The 20,291-nt window shown below is 39.3% G+C and overlaps 1 protein-coding gene across 1 annotated transcript in view; it reads left to right on the top strand.

Annotated features, from left to right (window-relative positions):
• LOC132833290 (uncharacterized) overlaps nucleotides 1-20,291 on the top strand; it is a 120,843-nt gene that overhangs the window by 99,787 nt on the left and 765 nt on the right. Inside the window, exons 22-24 of the mRNA XM_060851454.1 lie at nucleotides 8,135-8,269; nucleotides 17,322-17,402; nucleotides 18,491-18,613. Of these exons, the coding sequence (XP_060707437.1) occupies nucleotides 8,135-8,269; nucleotides 17,322-17,402; nucleotides 18,491-18,613 (339 nt within the window). The remainder of the gene's footprint in view (nucleotides 1-8,134; nucleotides 8,270-17,321; nucleotides 17,403-18,490; nucleotides 18,614-20,291) is intronic.

Consider the following 20,291-nt stretch of genomic DNA (forward strand, 5'->3'; position numbering starts at 1 on the left):
CTCTCCACAAATGCTGCAATATCTATGAGTTTCTCCAGTAACTTTCTGTTTTTTGTTTGCCAGATCTCCAGCATCTGCAGTTCCACAGCAATGTGGACAAACCCATCCTCTGTCACACTTAGCGTGATGCTTGTGTACTGAAGGTGTATGCATAGCTTGATGCAGCCACACAGACAGGTACTCATTAGGAAGACAGTTGTTTGGACAGTTCTTTCTTCCTATGTCTAGAGATTTTGGCCAATCCAAAAATGTGTAGGTTAGGTGGATTGGCTATGCTAAATTGCCCATAGTGTTCAGGGATGTGTAGGTTCAGTGCTTTTGGCAGGGTTGAATAATACAGTAGGGGAATGGGTCTGGGTGGGTTACTTGGTTACTGGGTGGGGAATGGATCTGGGCCGGTGTGGACTTGTTGGGCTAAAGGGCCTGTTTCCACACTATAGGGATTCTATGATTCTTTTTATTTTATTGCATAGAAATACATTTAGTTTCCTTGGGATGTGGGATGTGGTCCCATTGGGATATAGTCCTGAAGTTCTGCTGGGCTGCACTGGTTCTTCGGAGATTTGATCAGTATCTTATAAGAGAGTAACCTTCCACTTGCCCCTTTAAAAGAGGATGATGGGTAATGGCTATGACTAAAGGTGGCAAATTCCTAAGCTAGGACCCCTGGCTTTTGCTCCACAGTCAAAGACCCAGGATTGCATTTTGCTAGCCAAATACACTAAACCTGCATCGTGTGAAGAACTGAGATCAGGAAGAATTTCTTCAACCAGAGGGTAGTGAATGTGTGGAACTCATTTTTCTGTAGAGAGCTGTGGAGGCTGAAGTGTTAAGAATGTTTTTTAATGCAATGCTTGATAATATGGCTTTGTTTAGAAAAGGAAAATGATGGTTAGATTTTAGGTAGTCACTATAGTTCTTACCAGACCATACAGGTACTCTCTCATTAGAGAGAAACACAACTAGTCATGGTTTAACCTGAGGGCCACCATGCCTCAGGCAAGGAGAGAGATTGAAAAGGAGAGCCCTTCATGGTAACCTCATCTGGTAAACGAATTACACTCAGACTGTTGATGTTATACTGGATCAGAGAGCGGCCATCTGAGTTAACCAGCCTCCTCATTAAATTTGTTAGTATTATGAAAATAGAAAAGTTTTTAGATTTATTTATCCAGTAGATGAAATGCCCTTTCTGCATTGAACAGTACTGAGATTCATATTTCACTGTGTCAATTGTGTCTTGATCTCTGCAGCTTGATTAAAGTTTTGATCTTTTCATTGATTGACACGTCATCCATCTCTTTAGCCTTTGAAGCAGGAGAGGTTTAGTTGACATAGCTTGGCATTGGAATTTCCTTATGAATATTTGGCTGAGCTCCAAACACAATTAATTGATTCAGCACTGCAGGAATCAATAACACAGCTGTCAAGAAGACTATGATTTTCGTTTAGATTAACAGTTTTATAAGCTCCTAGGAGGATTCTTTTTCCTGTGGAGCTTGAATGACTGTTATTTTGATATTTTTTGTAAAAATCTCAGGTTCCCCAGTGTTATTATAAGACTCGTGAGTCCTGTCTGTTGTGGAAACTGCATGAGTGAGCATGGGGGAAGATGGATTGGACATTGAAGAAATATGAAGGGAATGGATGATTTGGCAATGCTGGTGTTGGACTGGGGTGTACAAAGTTAAAAATTATACAACACCAGGTTATAGTCCAACAGGTTTATTTGGAAGCACTAGCTTTCGGAGTGCTGCTCCTTTATCAGGTGGTTGTGGACTATAAGATCGTAAGACACAGAATTTATTTTACAGTGTGATGTAATTGAAATTATATATTTAAAAAGACCTTGATTTTGTTTGTTAAGTCTCTCAGCTTTTAGAATGGGCATGTTGGTTTCAGTTCTTTCATATGTAAATCCCAGAACTTTTTTAAAATTACATTATCAAGTGAACTTTAACAATAGGTGCCGAGCTGGCCCAGATAATGTGTTGAGGGTGTGAGGTGCCTGTGTGAGGCTGTCTATGCCCCAATGTTCAGACTGATTCTAATCTAAAAAGAGGATTTACAGAATCTTACGTGGATTCATCCAGTTTTTGAGCAAAATAAAATGTAATTCTGCAAGTACAAATTCACTGCACAAACTTGTGTGTGTGTGTGTGTGTGCGTGTGTGTGCGTGTGTGTGTAAAGGGGTATAAGTCTTTGAGAGGGAGTGTATGAACGAGGGTTTGCGTGAATGTGTGTGTATGATTGTGTCTGTAGCACAGTGGGGTCACCTGTAGGGTATCATGAACTCAAGGTCCCGTTGAGGCCATCCCCATGGATACCAAACTTGGCTATCAGTCTCTGCTTGGCCTCTTTGCGTTGTTGCCTGTCCTGAAGTCTTGGAGGATGGTCACCCAAAGGTCTGAGGCCAAATGTCCCAGACCGCTGAAGTGTGGGACCATGAAGGGAATGGAGGATGCAGTGGGGGGGAATATGGAGAATAAGGAGCTGTGGAGGAGGAGATGGGTGGGTTGGGGTAAAGGATGACGGGTTTATAGAGGACAGGTATGGGAGAGAATGTGAGGAGTAGAAACTAACACTCAGGTATAAAATTGGAAAGGATTCTAAGCTGCCAGTCTTGGTAACCATCTACCTATGTTCTGAACTTGGGTCTGCATCAGAGGTAGCAGTGTCCTCACCCATCTGTCCCGAGAATACCTTTGGTTGGGCTCTGCTGGCAGGGAGTTAGATCGTAACTTTGGCAAAGCTCTTGAATCATGAATCCTACCCCAAAGGGGAAAGTCCAGCTTTGGGAGCTGAGGTGGTGGCCAGTGCACTCAGTGAATGATGGTGTCCCCAGGTTGAATGTAGACCTCAACAATACGGTCAAAGCCAAGATGAACATCCATCCATTGATTGACAAACTCAGGTGGCATCAACTGTTTTTTTTCATAACTGAGACCATACCACTGGGATCATGAGCTACAGAATTTCAGTGATGGCATCTCATGCTGCGACTTTGATCACCAAGCCGAGTATTTGATGACATCATTGGTAAACTGAATTACAGAGTGAAATTGCTTCAATTTAACTTCTTTGAATGACTTTCTAAATGTGCTTTTAATAAGAAGAGTTCTGTGCCTTAGGTGAGTTTGTGATCTCCATTTTAATTATATTGTATTAGATCTAATCAGCTTGCCATTTCAAGAAATTTCATTAATGAGATTGGAAGATTATGAAATCTAAAATGCATTCCCCGAGAAGTTAATTCAGTCTGGTCTGCAATACAAGCAGAGCAAAGGGACCAATTTCTGAACTGTAACATGGTCACAGGGCTCAAGCATGCTCAACATTAGGCCTCAGGAAGCTTATTAGAAAAGATATGAATGGTAACAGCTCTGGTAAACCTCACAGGATTATTGGGTAGTGACTGTGAGGTGAGTTAAGTGACTGGGAGAGGGAGAAATGGGGCACTGGCTGTAATGGAACGTCCAGTTTTACAAACGAACTTGAAACATTTTTATATTAAAAATATTTAATATCTATTTCAGAGAACATCCTGGACATCTATTTTTTGCTATTAGTAACATGTTTGATCACAGAGTTCTAGCTTTAGTAAGGGCACATGGTTGCTGCCATCTTGGGAGTTATGGCAATTATTTTGCAACTGAAAAGTTGATGAAATACCTGCAAATTTCTAGGTCATTAAAATCCCCAGCGTCCTCAGAACCTTCAGAATTATATATTACGTCGCATTGCAAGGTCAAGAAGGAGCTGGTACAGCTTGATAGCTAGTTTATCTATTCATGTGCACATGTGACTCAATCACTTCCCAAGAGAGAAATCATGTGATTGTTATCACGATGATTCATATCCACGATCTCCATTTATACATGCTTTTTCATTTGAATTAACAGTTTGACAGAAACACATTTTACAAGATTCATGATTAGGGATTAGGCAGAACTTAATTGCTACCATGTTGTTTTCTGGAAAAGTTAAATTTAATCAATCCAATTCTTGCTTCAAAATATCAAACCGTATTTTAAAAATGTTATTTTGAATCCCTAAAGTTAATGAATAAAATAACAGAGAAGTTGAATCTTTTCCAGATTATTTTAGCCTTTTAGTTGTAATCAAAATACCAAATGGATAGAATTTTCTGGATCACTGTGACCCTCAAGTAATTTCCTTCAGAAAGCGTAAGGCAGGAAGAACACAAATTTAACATGTATTGATCCTCACTACAGATAATTGCAACAAAATGGTTTCAGATCACAGTGCAATACAGCTCAGTGAAAGAAATGCAGGGGTAAACTCTTTGTGATTTGTAACAGAGAACAAAAGAAAAGTGAATTTAATGTTTCTCTTAAAAGGTTTATTTTTGCCATCTTATTACTGTGTGATTTAATTCAAACTTTGAAGTTAGACAGTTTTCAGTGTATATGTAAATATGTATACTTTGTTGGAAAAGTTAAAAGGAGCAAGTGAGCTCTAAAGTGTGTGGTACACAGGGAGCAAGTGGATCAAGGTGGAGCCCCAGCTGGTTTTATCAACAGGACCTTGAGTGCATCAATATTCCTGAAATCCCACCAGAAACCCTGGCCAGCAGCTGGGATTGGGAATATTGTAGTGGGAAGCCAGAGGTTGGGGAGCAGGGATAGCTAGCCCTGAAAGACAGTGGGAGAAGTGATCTTGAGGTGACAGTGAGATGGTGGGGACAATGGGCAAGATCAGGAGAGGGGGTGGATAGCCAGGGCTGAGACTTTTGGTGAAATTGGCGGGGAGATTAGCGCGGTAATACCTCAAGGGCTTCCTTTGGGGGTCTTTGGATAAGCAGTCCTATATCTCCTGACCCACAAAGAGTTGTAACGGAAGCAATTTGTGAAGACTTACCATGCTGTCTTCATAGTCTATGGCTCCTCTGATATTGGCCTGATGCCAGTGACAGAACAGCACAGGAGTCTCCAACCACAAATAAACACAATATCATGGTAAAAATACTAATGCAGTTAAGCTAGGACTTGTAGAACACAACATCTCCTTGCTCTCCAAAAGCCCTGCAGGCATCACATGCTCCAGGGACCGCAGTATAAGGGCCTGAGTTTGTTATAGAGATTATATAATGCAGGGCAGCAGGTTGGAATCGGAGGTAGAAATTTTAAAATGTTGACTCCATCCATTCACAGTTCTCACAGGAAGAATTTAAATCCTGGCTAAAATTTGTGAATTGCCATTTTTAGAGAAATAGAACAACTTCTTTGTCATTTTTTTGTCTTGAAATCTTGAAAATTGCGTGGATCACTTTGAAGACTGAGAAACGGAAGTTTCATGAAGGCTAGGTTCTCCTCACCAATTTGGAAAAATTGTCAGGAAAGGAATGGAAACAGATTTAATAACTTTCATATTAAAATTGAGTGAAGGGGGAAATTTAACAGCGCTGTGGCAAAAGGACTGGATACTGGGACGAACCAGAAAGTCTTCGAAGAGCTTGCATAAACATGCGATCTTAACAAATGCCTGTTTTTTGGCCTTGACAAGTTCCTCATCAGGAGATCAATCTGAAAGAACAGGGTTGACTTCCAGTCAGGTGGGAAAGGCTCTGGGGTAAGCCTTAGGCCAGAGAGGTCCTGTTGAGGACCCCAGAAACAGGGTGGCTATCCATCCCTCCCTCTACCATTGAGCCTGGAAGTGGACAGCTTGGAGTCATGGTTTAGGTCTTTAAAATGTTAACCTCTGAGTCAATCCCAACTCACCCATTTTGGAGCATTAATACTCACCTCTATGTATCGATGACTGCTCAATGAACAGACCATAAACATGAATGAAGTGAAAAGCATTCTTCCTCTTCTGCACTAAAATGACTGAACATGGGTTTAAATACAATCATGCATACTGAAAATGAATATGTAGCTGCTAATTCCAACATTGCAATTCCTAATGATTTTGAGATAATATTTTAAAAATTATAACCTAATGCCAATTGATTGAATAATTTTACAATTTAACCATTAAAAGTTTGAAGTTTGCTTTCATTTTTTTAAGATCAGACTTCTTATCTGGTTTTGAAATGGTAACAAATTTGAATTGTGATTTTGTGCTATTCACTCAGCAGTCATGATGGCAATGAACTGTACTTTATATCATGGAATTTCAAAAGAAAAATTTAGTGTGAATGATTTCTTAATAAATCTTTTCTATATTCGAAAGACTTCCTTAAAATGTTTTCTTTTGTGGGGCAGTCTTAAACCAGAGGTTGTAAATATAACCGGCCGGATTTGCTGATGGTCAGGTACTTACTTCGGTAGAGAGTTGGGAGTTGTTCATGGGAACCTTATGATTTTCAATCCTAACAGAATCTGAAGGATTTGTCTAGAAAACTGAAGATTCCACAAGCAATTCCCTAGCTGCTTGGAACCCTCAAAGTCGCCGTTCAGATTGAAGGGTTCGGATTGTTGTGCTGCGATCAAATAAATAGTTAATCAGAAAAGCTGTTAAGTACCTAGTCAAAGTTCTGAGCAGCTATTAAACTGAAATGTGTCATTTTGTAAACAAAAAGAAGCGAAGGGGCAAGCTGTGCGTGATTGCCAATCCCCTGAAAATCTGGCCCAAAGAGTCACCAACAATTCCAGCAGGTCACTCAGGAGGAAACTGGTGATTAGAATGTGGAATTCGCCACCACTGGAAGTAGTTAATGTGAATAGGATAGATGGACATAAAAGCAGGTTAGATATGCAAGTGATGGAGAATGAAAAATAAAGTTTGATCAAGCTTGCTGGAGAGGGATAGGAATAGGCTCAGGTGGAGCATAAACACTGGTACAGACCAATTGGCCTATTTCTGTAATTGAATCCCTTTACAACTCTATGTAAAAGTATATGACTCAGATCATGTGGGGATGGTGATAGCTTAGGAGTGATGTCGCTCGACTAGTAACCATGTTTGGGGTACATGGGTTTGAATCCCACCATGGCAAATGTTGAAATTTGAATCTGGGATAAATGTCTAGTCTAATGTCAGTCATGGGTGGCACAGTGGTTAGCACTGCTGCCTCACAGCATCAGGAACCTGGGTTTGATTCCTCAGGTAACTGTCTGTATGGAGTTTGCATGTTCTCCCCATGTTTGTGTGGGTTTCTTCCAGGTCCTCTGGATTTCCCCCACAGATGTGCAGGTTAGGTGGATTGGCCATGCTACATTGCCCATTGTGTTCAGGGATGTGCAGGCTAGGTGGATTAGCCATGGGAAATGCAAGGTGACACATATAGAGTGGAGTATTGGGGGTGCTGGGGGTAGGCATGTCTGGGCGGGATGCTGTTTATGTGGACATAACGGGCTGATTGGTCTGCTTCCACACTGTAGAGATTCACCATTGATTGTCACTAAAATCCCATCTGGTTTGTTAAAGGAAGGAAACTTTCTACCCTTACTTGGTCTGGCCTACATGTGACTCCAGACCCACAGCAATATAGTTGACTCTTAACTGCCCTCTGGATGATTAGCAATAGGCAATAAATGCTGGCCCAGCCAATGACTCCCCCGTTCAATGAATAAATATTTTGAAATGACTAGTCATACTGGCCCCATCATTGCACTGTTAATTATGTTAAGTATACTTTGGGTACTATTTTAGTCAAATTAAGTGATGGATATTCAAATCTTCAGTCACACACAGCAGTCTTATACATTTTTAATGAAAGCAGATTGTCCCTATTTTAAAAAGAACAGTTCTCAGAAACAATTTGGTTCCTGAATTGATTGTTTCAGTGTTGTTAATTATTCAGCTGTTAAAATTCTCACTGTTGTTCCAGGAAAACTGAGTGCCCATAAAGGTTTTCAGGATCTCAACACAAGAAATAAAAATCTCGGCAAACAGAAAAATCCCTTATTTGTAAAGTCCTCGCAATGAGTGTTTTTAAATGTCATATATTTCTTCAGGGCTGGACTCTTCAAAACCATGTTAACCTTCTTAGTCAGCATCTTATTCTTGTAACAAATCCTGTACCAATGAAGGTTAGTATGAGTTAAGCCTAAAGTGTCCACATACATTAGTACCGATAAGTATAGCTCTAAATGCTGAATATACTAAGCGCATTATTCTACTTAGTCTTAATTGTAACTTGTCGGCATCTTATTTATTCTTTTCCAGTTCCTTGCTGTTTTTGATTACAATCCATTACAAGACAGTCCCAATATTCATCCCAGCCATGAACTGGCTTTTAAAGAGGGAGATATAATTTGTTTGTATGGAAAACAAAGAAAAGATGGCTTCTGTGAAGCAGAGGTAAGCAACTTATTTTGCTTTGTTCTTGCATTCAGAGGAGATGATGACATAAAAGTAATGTCACTGGAATAATAATTCAGAGACACAGAGTAACACTTTGGGGATATGTGTTCAAATCCCAGCACAACTGCTAGTAGAATCTGAATTCATTTAACAAAAATGTAATCTGGAATAAAAAGCTTTCATACTATGGGGGCACCTTAATTCTCTCTCCAGTAACAGATTGTTATGAAAGAACAACACCCAAGCATGAGTTAATTTATTGTCACATTATACTGCATTTAAATTTCTTGATTCATAATTGACAATACAGTGATAAAATCCTCCCTGCGATCATCACCATTTATCTCTCCACATTGTTAACTTTCATCTGTTGATATTCTGTGATATCTTCATTACCTGGTTTTCAGCCTGTCAAGTTTTCTGGTCTATAAATTCCTTGGAACAGAAACTGGCTTTGGTTCATGACCGAATGTTAGGTGTCATTCTGATTGACTGATATCATTACAACGATGGATGCCATTGTGATCCTTAAAACATGATTTAGTCTCATCCGTAGGCAGTAAAATAAACAATTGTGAAGCCATGATTGGACCTGGTTTCACTCAATTTCCAGGAGAAAGTTTTTGGCAAGTGTTGCATTGCTTTGTTTAAAAAGTACTCTACCCTATGCTCTGCAGTTGCCTTAACAAGATAAACTTAAAGAGTGAAAGTAAAAGGATTTATCATGCCAATGGACTAATCCCTAATAAAACTAGCTGATGTAAATCACAATGAAAATAGAAAGTATATATTGTCTTTTATCCATTATTTCACAGAATATGAACATTTATTGCCCATCCCTAATTGACCTTGAACACCACCACTGTAAGTCTGTAGTGCACTTGGTGTAGGCACTGTAAGGATTTGGCAGCACTGAAGTAACAGCTAAATAGTTTCAAGACAAAATGGTGTAAAATTAGTCATTGTTTGGGATTAGCTATTATGGTGATAAAAAAGACAAAATATTTTTCTAAGAACTAAGGGTAGGTTAGATGTTGGCTAGTGTTGAAGGATATACCAGTTAAAATATGATTATAGTTATTTAAATAATAGCCCATTCTGCTGGACTGGGCTAACATATTGACAATCGTAATTACATCAAACTGGCGTACAACTGCCATTCATTGAGTACTCCCTTGACTTGTTACATTTTCCAAAGTATATCACCCAGGTTTATCAGGATTAAATTCCATCTGCCAATGATCTTTCCATCTGGCCAATCTGTTTATATGCTCCTGTAACCTAAGACCTTTTTACTCACCTGATCAATCTTCATGTCATCTGCAAGCTTACTTATTCCACCACCTCCCACACTCTCAACTGCATTGTTTATACATCTCATGAGCAATGATGGAACTAGCACCGATCATGTGGAAGAAGGCTTTTGACAAAGAGAATATTGTGTAACATTAAAGTGCATTGGATTGGCGTAGTGTATTGATTTGGATAGAAAATTGGTCAGCAGATAGGAAACAGAGTATGAATAAATGGATCTTTTTCTGAAGGGCAGGCAGTGACTAGTGGGATACCACAAGGATTGGTACTAGAATCTCAGTTATTCATAATATACGTTAATAATTTATGTGGGGGAAACTAAAGGTAATACCTCAAAATTTGCAGATGACACAAAGCTGGGTGGAGGGGTGAACCTTGTGGAGGATGCAGAGATATTGCAGTGTGATTTGGACAGGTTGAGTGAGTGGGCAAATGCCTTGCAGATGCAGTATGATGTGAATAAATATGAGGTTATCCAGTTTGGTAGCAAAAATAGGATGGCAGATTACTGTTTGGTTGTAAATTGTGAGAGGTGAATGTTCAATGAGACCTGGATATGGACAAGACAAATACAGACAATAGACAATAGGGGCAGGAGTAGGCCATTCTGCCCTTCGAGCCTGCACCACCATTCAATATGATCATGGCTGATCATCCTTAATCAGTATCTTGTTCCTGCCTTATCTCTCTGTACTGCCCCTTTACCTAAATTGATTCCATTTAGGTAGTAATCTACCTTCCTGTTCTTGCCACCAAAGTGGATAACCATACATTTATCCACATTAAACTGCATCTGCCATGCATCTGACCACTCACCTAACTTGTCCAGGTCACCCTGTAATCTCCTAACATCATCACATTTCACCCTGCCACCCAGCTTAGTATCATCAGCAAATTTGCTAATGTTATTGCTAATACCATCTTCTATATCATTAGCATATATTGTAAAAAGCTGTGGTCCCAGCACTGATCCCTGCAGTACCCCACTGGTCACTGCCTGCCATTCTGAAATGGAGCCGTTTATCACTACCCTTTGTTTTCTATCAGCCAACCAACTTTCAATCCAAGTTAGTATTTTGCCCCCACTACCATGCACCCTAATTTTGCTCACTAACCTCCTATGTGGGGCTTTATCAAAAGTTTTCTGAAAGTCCAAGTACGCTACATCTACTGGATCTCCCTTGTCCATCTTCAGACTTACATCCTTAAAAAATTCCAGAAGACTAGTCAAGCATGATTTCCCCTTTATAAATCCATGCTGACTCTGACCTATCCTTTTACTATTATCCAGATGTGTCATAATTTCATCCTTTATAACAGACTCCAGCATCTTTCCCACCACTGAGGTCAGACTGTCTGGTATATAATTTCCTGTTTTGTCTCTCCCACTTTTCTTAAAAAGTGGTACAACATTAGCCACCCTCCAATTCACAGGAACTGATCCTGAATCTATCAAACTCTGGAAAATAATCACCAACGCATCCACGATTTCTCGAGCCACCTTCTTCAGTACCCTGTGATGTAGACCATCAGGCCCCGGGGACTTATCAACCTTCAGATCTAACAGTCTCTCCAACACCAATTCCTGGCAAATATAAATTCCCTTAAGTTCAGGTCCTTCAGCCACTGTTATCTCAGGGAGATTGCTTGTGTCTTCCCCAGTGAACACAGATCTGAAGTACCAATTCAATTCTTCTGCCATTTCTTTATTCCCCGTAATATATTCCCCAGTTTCTGTCTTCAAGGGCCCAATTTTAGTCTTAACCATTATTTTGCCTTTCACATACCTAAAAAAACTTTTACTATCCTCCTTTATATTATTGGCCAGTTTACCTTTGTACTTCATTTTTTCTCTGTGTATTTCCTTCTTAGAAATCCTCTGTTGTTCTTTAAAAGCTTCCCAGTCCTCCGTTTTCCCACTTATCTTTGCTATGTTATACTTTTTCTCTTTTAACTTTATATGTTTCTTAACTTCCCTCGTCAGCCACGGCCACCGATGCCTCCTCCCTAGGATCTTTCTTCCTTTTTGGAATGAACTGATCCTGCATCTTCTGCATTATACACAGAAATATCCGTCATTGTTCCTCCACTGTCATCTGTTCCTTCACTGTTAAAGTATTGCACCATTGAACTTTGGCCAGCTCCTCCCTCATAGCTCCATAGTTCCCTTTATTCAACAGAAATATTGTCACTTCCGATTGTACCCTCTCCCCCTCAAATTGCAGATTGAAGCTTATTGTATTATGGTCACTACTTCCCAATGGCTTCTTCACTTCGAGGTCCCTGACCAATTCTGGTTTGTTGCACAATACCAGATCCAGAATTGCCTTCTCCCTGGTTGGCTCCAGCACCAGCTGTTCTAAGAATCCATCTCTGAGGCACTCCACAAAGTCTCTTTCTTGAGGTCCAATGCTATCCTGATTCTCCCAATCTGCTGCATGTTGAAATCCCCTATAACAACTGTAGTAACCTCGTTGTGACAGGCCAATTTCAGCTCCTGATTTAACTCACATCTGACATCCAGGCTACTGTTTGGGGGCCTGTAGATAACTCATTAACTAGTTGCTGAAAGTAAGCATGCAGGTGCAGCAGGCAGTAAAGAAGGCAAACTGTATTTTGGCCTTCATAGCAAGAAGATTCAAATACAGGAACAAGCATGTCTTGCTGCAATTATATTGGAGATTGGTGAGGCCACATCTTGAATATTGTGTGCAGTTTCAGTCTCTTTATCTGAAGAAGGATGTTCTTACTATAAAAGCAGTGTAGCAAAAATTAACCAACTTGATTCCTGGGATGGCAGGATTGACATGTGATGAGAGATTAAATTGGTTAAGAATGTATTACTGGGGTTTAGAAGAGGGGTTGGATTTCATACACATTTTCAGCTCTGATCTCCAGCATCTGCAGACCTCACTTTTTACACGGTTGGATTTCATAGTCCTATTAGAATTTAATAGGTTCCTAACATGTTAGATGCAGGAAGGATGTATTGATGGTGGGGAAGTCCAGAACTTATGATCATAGTTTAAAGATAAGGTTTAAATATTTTAGGACTGAGATGGGAAACTTCTTTACCCAGAGTGTGCTGAGCCTGTGGAATTCATTACCACAGAGAAAAATTGTGTTTTCAAGAAGGAAGTCAGTACAGCTCACTGGCATGTGAATTGCTGTTGTCCACCACTACCTTGTTCTGCTGGCCTTGCAGAAATGCTCACCTGCTGTGAAAGAATTCAAAAATATTATTTTAACATTAGGGCGTCTGAGTCTGATTCTCCCTGCCCCTCCTACCCCCACACCACCACTGTCTAAAGTTCATTTATAACATCCCTACAAATAACATTTCTGGAATAGTCTATTAATTTTTCTAAAATTACTAATTTTCTGTTACTTACTAAACAAGTGTCCTAGTAGACACAAATTAATGACCTAATGCTAACTGTGAGCCGTATGTAGCAGAAAGATGCTGAGTGTTCACACAGATTTATCAAATATATGTTGTTAACATGGTTTCTGTTAAGTAACCAGAATTACCATAGCAACACTTTGGAAACCTGCCATGATAACAGTGTTGCTATGGAAATCATGACTAGTTGATAAAAGTGTACTAAAAAGGCACACATAAGAAATGGTATCAAATATCTTTAATGTCCACTTTTCAAGAATCTTGTCATATTCCTCATTATAATTGGAGAAAAAATAAATAGTTGCAGATAAATTTTCCTCATCTGTCTAGCAATGATCAATCTGCAGCATCATGGTTTAAATATTCCTTATTTAGTCTTTGTATTGAAATTATAATTTATTTTCTTAGAACATATTTACAAAATCAATATTAGTGGTGAACTGAAGAACTTTTCACAAATATTTTCATAATGCTTATACATATATTCAGGGGAAGATTCCTTGTCACTGTAGCTTTAAAATCTAATCCACCATCAAATTACAGTCAATTCAATAATCCAAACTCCCACATTACCTTTGCAATATCTTACCAATGCTCAGAAGTAACTCCATTCCTTTTTCAGGTATAAATTACCAGCGTATTTTCAACTATTTAAACCATCACACATGCAATAATAAATAATATACTGAAAAAGATTTTTACAGTCTAATTGCAGCATCTTAAATTATGAAGTGCATTTCGCACTTTACATCATTAAATAATGGGTAGCAGAATGCAATAACTATCTTTCAACCTTTTCTGTGAGTACAAAAATCTATTTCCTGTTGCCCTTTAAAAAACATGCCAGATGTCATGGATGAAATATACAGTGTACTCATAATAGGCCAACAGGATTTAGTAAAGGATAAGTGCAGTTACTCAAATGCACCAAGTCCTCTTACTTCAGCAAAGCAATCCAGATTTCTAATACTTTCTAAGTGTTCCACTGAAAATACATGTTGCAGTTACCATAATAGACAATTCACCATTTTTGCTTAAGTATGTAATTTATTTGGCTAGTGGATAAACTTAATGAAAGATTTAACTCTATGCCCACAATGATGTTGTCAGTTCAACTTTTCTTGGTGTTAAGTATTAAATTACACCCAGTCCTATAGTTTTTTTTTCAAAGTTATGGTTCATTCAGTTTTCCTGGTGTTCCTGGAGACTTTCCAGTTCTTTTGTGCAATGTGTCACCATATTGAAAAGCCTCTTTACAAATTCAGTCTTTTCTTTGGAAAGATCATTAAGCAGTAGGTTTGACACAGACTACTTTCCTTCTGGGAATTTGGCTGATAGTCCAATTAAAGATGGCATTAAACATTTTAAAATTCCTGAACATACAAAGATGGCCTTGTGTTGTTGTATGCAAGGTTTAGGGCTGTAAATTCTACTATGGTCCATTATGTTAAGAAACTGTTAAAACTCCCCTCCCTTTGCCCTGAAGATACTGAGTGTTAACATTACCATATAATGTGTTGTCTGTAAAATGTCAGCTTTTTTTCATTTTCATTTTAATTGCTTTGTAACATTAGAACTGAATCACAAACTGCACAGCTCCATCTGTCAATCTTTGTTAATAGAAATAAATAGAAATGTTCTGTGAACTAAACTTACCACCCAGTCAGATATATTATACAGTTATTGGTTAGAACTATTTTAATATGAATGCAGATCCTTTTAGGTCTAACTCTTAAAGTCGTCTTAAATCTGCACATAAAACAAAATAACTTGAGCGATCAGGATTTCTATGAAGGCTATCCCCATTTGCTGCAGTGAATATGTTTGGCTTTTTGATAAATTACTTTTGCCTGAATTAAATTTCAAAATGAGTAGACTGGGTTTAGTATGAACCCATTGCTTCCTATTGAATGTCAGTAATTTTTAATCTGTATTTTTGTGACCATCTCCTGGTAGTGGTTCCAATTGCAGGTTGACTCGGGGACTGAAATATTGCAGCTAGATAAGAACATGTCAAAATTAATGACAAGTTGACATTGCGATGAGACACAAAAAATCCAGCAATTTGTGGCAAATGACAACTCATAATGTGTTTCTTCCTTGCCACAAATTGTTCGATGAATTATATATTAATAACAACTTGTGCATTAAGCTCCCCTACAATGTATGGGCCATTGTGTAACACTTTCCCATAACTTCTGGTTGCATTGAACATACAGAATTGAATGTGGTCCAACTGCCAGGATTGTAATGATACACAATCCTGACCCTGACTGCTCCATGCAGCTGACTAAGTTCCTGGACTGAGTTCCTATTCCATCTTGGACTGTATGACTCTAAGATTGTAGTGGAGCTCCCTTACTGTTATCAGTCTTGACTTGACTGAAGATTGCTCCCATTAGACACTGAGATATGGCCATTCAGTTGAAGCACTTTTCATATCTTTGCCATGTAAGCTACTGGCACACGCTGCAGGAGTGATATTGATGTAACATGTGACCATAAAATAACATGTCCAACTGACTGATCATTGCTGGCAAAAATGACAAGCAGCCTGGTTATATGTGTGCACCACAAAGCAAAGCAAGGCAGAAGTACTGTGAGTATTTTATGTTCAGAATGGCGGCAACAAAGTGCAAAAAGGCAAGGCAGAGATGCTGTGAGCATTCAAAAAGGTGCAAAGTGACTGACAGCCAAGAGAGAAAGCAAGGAGTCCTGAACTGCACCCTAGTCCAATCCATGAGATGCGTGCTTGTCCTTGTGTGCAAAGTGGCCTTACAGCAGCATTGTAATGCGAGATTTTGGTGTGCTGCAAAGCGAAATATTGAAGTGGGGTATTCTGTGGGAGTTGGGGGTGATGATGTGTTGAGCCTAGTGCTTATCCGAGACCAGTCTCTATGGATTGGGGTTGGGGTTGGGGAGTAGGGAGGTCATTACCAATGATGCTTGCCTGGAGTTTTTGAGGACTGCTGGCTGGAGCAGAGGCTTGATGGAGCAAGCATTGAGCTGAAGTGCCAAATATCCTCTCTGACTTTCATGTCAAGAACTTTCGCTGTCTACTTTTATCTCCACCAAATAGGGGAATAGGAATCTGGATATTAAAAAGGTGAGAATAGCTAATAACGAGATGTTAATGTGAGCAAAACACTCCCTTGCTGTTCACTATTGAGATTCTTATATTATTAGTGAAATCCTGGTGGAACATTGTGCCTGTAATTTTTTTCTTGCCATCAGGAATCCAATGTTTCTAATTTTGCTCTAGTTTTCTAACTGACTCATCATTGCCCATATCACTTAGGGTTGGAAAAAAAACACCTCATTTGTTTCATTCACTCTGTATTTTCCAAACTTTCTTGCCACTGCCTACATTGTTCACACACAGGGAAATTCAGAGAAATTTAATTATGAGATGGAACAAAACATGCAATCCATTAATAAAATCTGAACCAATACTTTAGTAATTTTAATTCCTGCTTTTATCACCTTGCTAACCACTTACAAGTAAGAAGCATTACTTGCAAAGTAAATAACCAAAAATGCAAACCGTTTGCAAAACATTTTTGAAATTGCTGTGAAATTGTTTGATTCCAGGGTGAATTAAAGTTTGTTCACTGAGTCCTACCCTGTGCCAGGGGTTTGGAGCTTCAGTGATTGAGTCATCCTGAACTACTGTACACTAGGGTTTGGATACATTGATTCTCCTGCTCCTCAGATGCTGCCTGACTGGCTGTGCTTTTCCAGCACCACACTCTTGGCTCTAACCTCCAACATCTGCAGTACTCACCTTCGTCTTTGAATCTATTTTGACAACCGGCATGCATGCTGCTGACACAAAGCCCTGCTGTCTAAAAGTCTGGCTGAAAACATGATAGACTAAGTTATTACAATTCATTCATGCTAGTTTGACCTGCAGCTTTCTCTGCTAGCACGACTTCATTCTTGGATTTATTATTATCTGTGATTCTTAATTTGATTCCTAATTTCCTCCTAATTTCAAATTTTCCATAAAATAAAAGCTAGCGGAAGACTGTCCATTTTGCTTTGGAGAAGTGAGTTGATATTTCTGGGCACCTTAGGAAACTGTGTGCCTGGATGCTTGAATTTTCTATATTTTGGAGTTTGATTTCAATTTACCCACTCAGAATATGATTTTTGTCGAGTAAATTGCTGCTTCTTATCCCAGGGATTCAATCAAAGCCCTAATATATTTTCCTGAGAATCTCAACTTCTGTAAGTTGTCAACTTGTAAATTTCTTTGTGCGGGAGAGAGGGCACATGATTTATTATCAGTTATAAAATGTTTCCTGAATGTTCAAGGTACTGTTTTCACAGGTTAATGGAAGGCGAGGTCTAGTACCAACAAGCTTTCTTGGTCCCAGCTTTGAATTGCCAAAAACATTGAAACACAAAGCAGTAAGTAATGTTACATTCTCTATATATGTGGTCATATAATTATTGAGTACAAAAAAAGCTGACTGCTTAATTTTCTGTAATTCTATTATTTTGTGTTCTTGGTATTATTAGAATTTTTAAGATGGGATACAGTGTGAGAAAATGTAAGGTCATGCACATTGGTAAGAAGAATAGAGGCGTGGACTATTTTCTAAAAGGAGAGAAAATTCAGAAATCTGAAGTGCAAAGGGACTTGGGAGTCCTTGTCCAGGATTCTCAAAGGTAAACTTGCAGGTTGAGTTGATAGTTAGGAAGGTAAATACAATGTAGGCGTTTATTTTGAAAGGATTAGAATATAAAAGCAAGGATGTACTTCTGAGGCTTTATAAGGCTTTTGTCAGACCACATTTAGAGTATTGTGAGCAATTTTGGGCCCCAATTTTGGGAAGAATGTATTGGCTCTGGAGGGTCCAGAGGAGGTTAATGAGAATAATCCCAGGAATGAAAGGCTCAACGTCTGAAGAACGTTTGAGGACTCTGGGTCTACACTTGATGGAGTTTAGAAGGATGAGGGGGATTCTAATTGAAACTTGTAGAATACTGAATGACCTGGACAGTGTGGATGTTGGGAAGATATTTGAGCAGGAGAGACTCAGACCCAAGGGCACAGCCTTAGAGTAAAGCGAAAGACCCTTTAGAATGGAGTTGAAGAGAAACTTCTTCAGCCAGAGAGTGGTGAATCTATAGAATTCATTGCCATAGAAGGCTGTGGAGGCCAGGTCATTGAGTATATTTAAGGCTGAGATAGGTTCTTGAGTATCAAGGGGATCAAAAGTTATGGGTACGAAGTGGGAGAATGGGATTGAGAAATTTATCAGCCATGATTGAATGGTGGAGCAGACTCAGTAGGTTGAATGGGCTCCTCCTGTGTCTCATAAAGTGGGACGAACGCATGATCTTGTCTCGGCAATAGTCTGCTGGATCACCCACCCACAGATTGGACAAACTATTGGATATGCATTAAAATCAGTGGTGTGTTAGTTAATCAGCTTTTAGCACAGGTTTCAATCCTGTCCATCTGATTTTAATTAATAACGATGTTGTTTCAGTCTCAGTCAAGGTCAGTGAGTTCACCTCCAGGGCATCATGGGATAGCTGAGATTCCTAGCTCCTTAGAAGACATCCACAAACAAAAGCTGAATGACCGGCAATGGTTATTCAGAAGAACATGAGTAAGTTTGATAAAGTTACACTTCTCATTTACCACCTTAAAAAAAACTGCTCTTTTCTTTTCCTGTCAATACAATCTTTATTTCCCTTTGCTACTTTTCTTTCTGTACCTCATTTGACAGGAATTCACCTATTTTAATTTACACTTCCTTCTCTGCACTGATAATTTGTTTTTGAATGCTTTGTGGGGTGTGGGCATCACTGGCACAGCTGGTATTGGCTATCCATCATAAGTGGCCCTCGAATTGAATGGCTTGTCTAAAATGGCTCATTGCTGTGGGTCCAGAGTCACATGTAAACCAGTCTAGGTAAGGATGACAGATTTCCATCAAAGGATTAGAGTGAACCAGATTTTTATTTTTGTTTCGGACAATCAATGATGATTTCATATTCATCATTACTAAAAATAGTTTTCAATTCCAGTTTTTATAAATTTAACAAATTCTACCAACTTCCAAGGCAGAATTTGAGTCCATTTTGCAGGGAACTAGCCTGGCCTCACTCATTGCTAGTCTAGTGACAATGCCATTCTGCAGTCATGCTGTCCTGTACCACATAGTTATTCAGATGATCGTTTAAGGACTTGCACAGTTGCTTCACTCAATCCCAGGTACCCTGTTGTCCTCACTGCAATGTTATTAGTCCACACACTTTTGGCAAATTAACAGGCAAAAAATGCATTTAAAAACTTGAACATGCACAGTGTCAATCGGTAAACATGCAGGTTGAGTCCATGATTAAGAAAGCGAATGCAATGTTGTCATTTATCACAAGAGGGTTGGAATATAAAAGCACCGTTGTGCTACTGAGACTTTATAAAGCTCTGGTTAGGCCCCATTTGGAGTACTGTGTCCAGTTTTGCTCCCCACACCTCAGGAAGGACATACTGGCACTGGAGCGTGTCCAGCGGAGATTCACATGGATGATCCCTGGAATGGTAGGTCTAACATACGAGGAACGGCTGAGGATCCTGGGATTGTATTCATTGGAGTTTAGAAGATTAAGGGGAGATTTAATAGAAACTTACAAGATAATACATGGCTTGGAAAGGGTGGACGCTAGGAAATTGTTTCCGTTAGCCGAGGAGACTAGGACCCGTGGACACAGCTTTAGAATTAGAGGGGGTCAATTCAGAACAGAAATGCGGAGACATTTCTTCAGCCAGAGAGTGGTGGGCCTGTAGAATTTTTGCCGCAGAGTGCAGTGGAGGCCGGGACACTGAATGTCTTCAAGGCAGAGGTTGATAAATTCTTGATGTCACAAGGAGTTAAGGGCTACGGGGAGAATGCTGGTAAGTGGAGTTTAAATGCCCATCAGCCATGATTGAATGGCGGAGTGGACTCGATGGGCCGAATGGCCTTACTTCCACTCCTATGTCTTATGGTCTTATAGTCTTATGGTATCCTGATACAACAAAATCTAGGCCATAATGAAATGTACTTCATTTGGGCCATCCAAGTAATTGTTACAAGGACAAAAGATAGATGGCTTCCGACTATAACTGCATGATTTCATCATTCTTATAATGCACAGTGTTGTAATGGAACCTGTGGAACATATTCTGATGCATTTAATGTCTCACTGATGGCATATTCTGTAGTTCTGAATAAAATGACCTGAAGTGTTTCACAGTCAAATTAAAATTTACACCTACTGAATCCCTGTAGATGTATTGTAATG

The sequence above is a fragment of the Hemiscyllium ocellatum genome, chromosome 36 (assembly GCF_020745735.1).
Source record: "Hemiscyllium ocellatum isolate sHemOce1 chromosome 36, sHemOce1.pat.X.cur, whole genome shotgun sequence".
Lineage (NCBI taxonomy): Eukaryota > Metazoa > Chordata > Chondrichthyes > Orectolobiformes > Hemiscylliidae > Hemiscyllium > Hemiscyllium ocellatum.